Source organism: Sesamum indicum, linkage group LG2 (genome assembly GCF_000512975.1).
Source record: "Sesamum indicum cultivar Zhongzhi No. 13 linkage group LG2, S_indicum_v1.0, whole genome shotgun sequence".
In the NCBI taxonomy this organism is placed as follows: Eukaryota; Viridiplantae; Streptophyta; class Magnoliopsida; order Lamiales; family Pedaliaceae; genus Sesamum; species Sesamum indicum.
The window spans coordinates 7,882,966-7,887,197 of record NC_026146.1 but is presented as its reverse complement, the minus strand read 5'-3'; the positions used below and the strand labels follow the sequence as shown (position 1 = coordinate 7,887,197).

The window sequence follows — 4,232 nt, the reverse complement described above, 5'->3', positions numbered from 1 at the left end:
GGAATAAAAAAAGTCAATTTGACCATAGTAATCTTAGATACAATACATGTGCATTTTAGCCAATTAAAGAAAAAAAAATATCAAAATATATAAACAAAACAAGTCCGGACGCACTTCAAGCGCGTGTACCCCACCTTCCACTATTCTAACAGAAGAGGTTTTTTTGTCGAATTTATTAAAATACAAGGGGTTTTTTTAGCTTATTTCTAAAACACAAGAAGATTTTTAATTATTTTAAAAAAAATACAAGGAGACTAAACAAAGTTTGGCCTATTTATAAATGTATACTTCACATAAATATACAAAACTTACTAAAAGAACTAAGTTCGAGTTGAAAGAATTCGAGTCGAAAACATCAGAACCCAAAACTCGTCCCTACGACTAGTTATGATTTCAAATTCCATCCCAAACATAAGGCATACGGGTCCGACTCATGGCCACTCCTAACTTATGTATGTAGAACTAAGAACTATCAGCTTAATTTGGTTTAGTCCTATAATATTGAAAATGAGCATATTATTTCCTGTGAAAAAAAATGGCAATTTATCTCTTTGTATTAATTAAAATAAAATAATTTACCACACGCTTTAGAGAGATAAATTGCTCTATTTTAAAAAACACAGTGGAGTAAATTGCTGTATTTTAAAAAATATAAAAAAATAAATTATTAATTTTTTAACAAAAAAATAATTTACTCATTTATAATGTCGAAGCAACTTGCATTTTCCCCATAAAAGATACAAAGGTGATCTGTAATAACTTGAATTTCAAAACTAATGTGTGAGTGGCCAACGAGCCCTTCGCCTAAATGCTAAGGCAGGAAAAAATTGCACTTTCGTTCCAAACTGTAGGATAATTTGTATATTAGTCCCATACATTTTGAAATAGTCAAGATTAGTCTCACATTTTAGAAAACATTACAAAGTAGTTCCACCATTAAAATATTAGTCCCGTACTTTAAAACAATGTTGCAAAGTCTTCAGATGCTATAACGTAAGTTCCAAATATTACAAAATATGTCCAAAACATTGCAACCTTTTTACGGATTAACCTTGCAATGTTTTTCTAAAATGTGAAACTAATATTGACTATTTAAAAAAAGATGAACTAATATTACAAACTACTCTATTCTTTGGGACCAAAATTGTAATTTTCTTGCCAAAACTGGGACCCCAAGAATTTTCACTTGTCAAAACTTCTGGGGCGAGCACCACAGATATAATATTTATCTACTTAATACATAATTTTTAGTTAATCAACTTTATTGATTTATTATGAAATTATTAGTATAGTCGATGAGGGTCTTGAATATCTTTTTATGATGAAATTTTTTTATTTATGGGATGAATTGTTTTTAAAAAATTTTGATATATTACATAACGTAATCAATCTGTCGTGTATATTAATATAAAAAAGAGAAGTATTTTTTACTCACAAACGACGATTTGTAACACCCTATCACCAACTTGTCTATCATATTGATAATACTCCTAAATTAATCTTCTGTGAAACATGATGTGTTTTTTTCATGTATTTTTATTCTTTTTATATTATTATTTTTAAATTTTAAAAAAATATTTTTTATATGCATGTATGTACAGAATACTACGACAATTAGTATCATAAAAAAAACGTAAATTTAAAAGGGAATAACCTATGATCTAGTTAAGCAAATCATCCCCACCTTTTAAAAAATTACAGATACACTCACAGAAAACATCAACATAATTTACACAAACCCACCCTGCCTTTTCAAAAATTACACATACACTCCTAAAAAATCAAACATTATTAAACAGACTATCTATATTTTTTTATTATCAAGAATAATTTTTGTAATTAAAAAAAAAAAAACCAAGATGGCTTGTATTAAAAAATCATAGGTAAGAAGTGCAAACGTAATTATCCCATTTAAAAACAAAGAGAAAAGCGGCCAACTGAGTGATCCAACGCATAGTCTATCGCACCACAATCAATACACAACACTCCGTAACTTCAGGGTTTGAAAGTCATCAATTATGTGACCAGAATTCCACTCATTTTCAACCCATCTGGCTCATCCACTAAGGAACAAAACTTTAGGCGTAATGGGCATTATCTCCCCCTATATTTGAATGTTTTTCCCCTAATCTACTAATTTATTATACTATTAGCTAGAAGTAGACACGCAACTGATTATTCAACAGGTAACATCATGCTACAATCCCCTAATATGAAAAGGTCTTGACAGCCCATCCCCCATAAACATATCAATCATGTCTATATCAATTTTTCATAATCATTCCCAACTTGAAACAGATGCTTCCAGTTCTCATAATCTTAACCTCAATCCATCACTCAACATCTTCATTCCTGAGTTTTACATCAGCAAATTTAGCTTCATCAAAATTCTGTTACTAGAGCTTTTCATGCATTTACCTGAAAATTTCACACATGCATGAATTCGGTAGACAGTACTGATGCCGAAAAGGGTGTTGCTTAACTTATTATAAGTTTATATACTTTATAAAATATTTTTCAAGATTATAAGATGTCATAATCTTATTTCTAAAATAAGCTCGCCAAAGGGTTTAGGTAAAGTAATATGCTGGTTAATTTTAGATAGTTCGTTGAGATTTTTAAAATAAGTTAACATCTTGTTACTTTTTTCAAAAGAGCTTACAAACTTCTACCATCTTAATTTTAGATCTTATAAACTCTTTTTTTAAAAAGTTTATTGAACACTTTGTAATAGTTTATAAACTTTAAAACGCCCTGTAAAGCATCATAAGTCTTAGCGAAACATAAGCATAAAAGGGACATGTCTTGAGATTTAAGCCACTCAAAATGTTTGTCTCTAATAGGCATCACATGGCACATTCGGACTTGTAAAACTAAGAGATGGTTGCAATAACAAGAGTTTCCAAACAATCTGAACCATATAACGTAAAGCACGCAAGATAACGAGAAAGGCAAACCTGAAGCATGTAGTTGAGCATGGCAATAAGTTAAATACCAACTACCAAGATAAGAATGTTATGTACACATGGGAAAGAGATGACAGCAGCTGGTACCTGCAGGTTACTGGCACTATTCATCAAAGAACAAGCAACTTTTGTTATGTAACAATAATGCAAAAAGATTCTTCCAAATCTAACATCACTTGATTGGAGATGAATAATTGAATCTATAACAGGAATCAACTTTTCTCCAATTTCTAACTTAAAGTGGGTCCTCATTAAGGCTTTGAGCCAGACTATTATATATGCACCAACATGTGAGCTTGCCACAGGAAAAGAAAATTATCAGCATGAGTACACCAACTTAAGACCCAAGAACCTCTCTCTCTCTCTCTCTCTGTTTACACGATCAAAATTTATATAGCGAAAAGAACTTACCATCGGACTTCTCTGGTTCTCCAATTCAGAAATGAAGATATCCAAGCTCAGAGTTCTTCCATTGATGACAGTTCTGTTTCTCTGCCATGCATTTGTTGAGGCAGAAGACATGAACAACCAGCAGAAGAAAAAGATATTCATCATTCACATGGACAAGTCAAATATGCCAGCAAGTTTTGATGATCACCTCCAGTGGTATGACTCATCTTTGAAGTCAGTATCAGACTCTGCAAACATGCTCTACATCTACAACAATGTCATCCATGGCTACTCTGTGCAACTAACAGCTGAGGAAGCTGGCTTCCTCAAAGAGCAACCAGGAATTCTGTTAGTCCAGGAAGACATAAAATATGAACTCCACACCACCAGATCACCAGAGTTCCTGGGACTCCTCAACAGTGATGCATACTTACCTGAGTCTAGCACCCCTAGTGAAGTAATAATTGGTGTGGTAGACACTGGAGTTTGGCCTGAAGCAAGCAGCTTTGATGACAAGGGACTAGGCCCACTCCCCAATGGGTGGAAGGGTGAGTGTGAAGTCGGCAGAACCTTTAACTCATCAAGTTGCAACCGCAAACTCATTGGCGCAAGGTTTTTCTCAGAAGGTTATGAAGCCGCTTTCGGGCCAATTGATGAAACAGCAGAATCAAAGTCCCCAAGGGATGACGACGGCCATGGAACACACACATCAACCACAGCAGCTGGATCAACTGTTGTTGGAGCAAGTCTCTTTGGTTATGCTGCAGGTACAGCTCGTGGGATGGCCAGACATGCCAGGGTGGCAGCATACAAGGTGTGCTGGCTTGGAGGATGTCTCGGCAGCGACATACTAGCAGGGATGGAGAAGGCAATAGA

At 33.9% G+C, this 4,232-nt stretch overlaps 1 protein-coding gene across 1 annotated transcript in view; it reads left to right on the top strand.

Annotated features, from left to right (window-relative positions):
- The window catches only part of LOC105155587 (subtilisin-like protease SBT1.7), a gene marked incomplete in the record, with an annotated part of 2,845 nt that continues 1,805 nt past the window's right edge, over nt 3,193-4,232 (top strand). Inside the window, 1 exon segment of the mRNA XM_011071481.2 lies at nt 3,193-4,232. Within this exon segment, the coding sequence (XP_011069783.1) occupies nt 3,409-4,232 (824 nt within the window).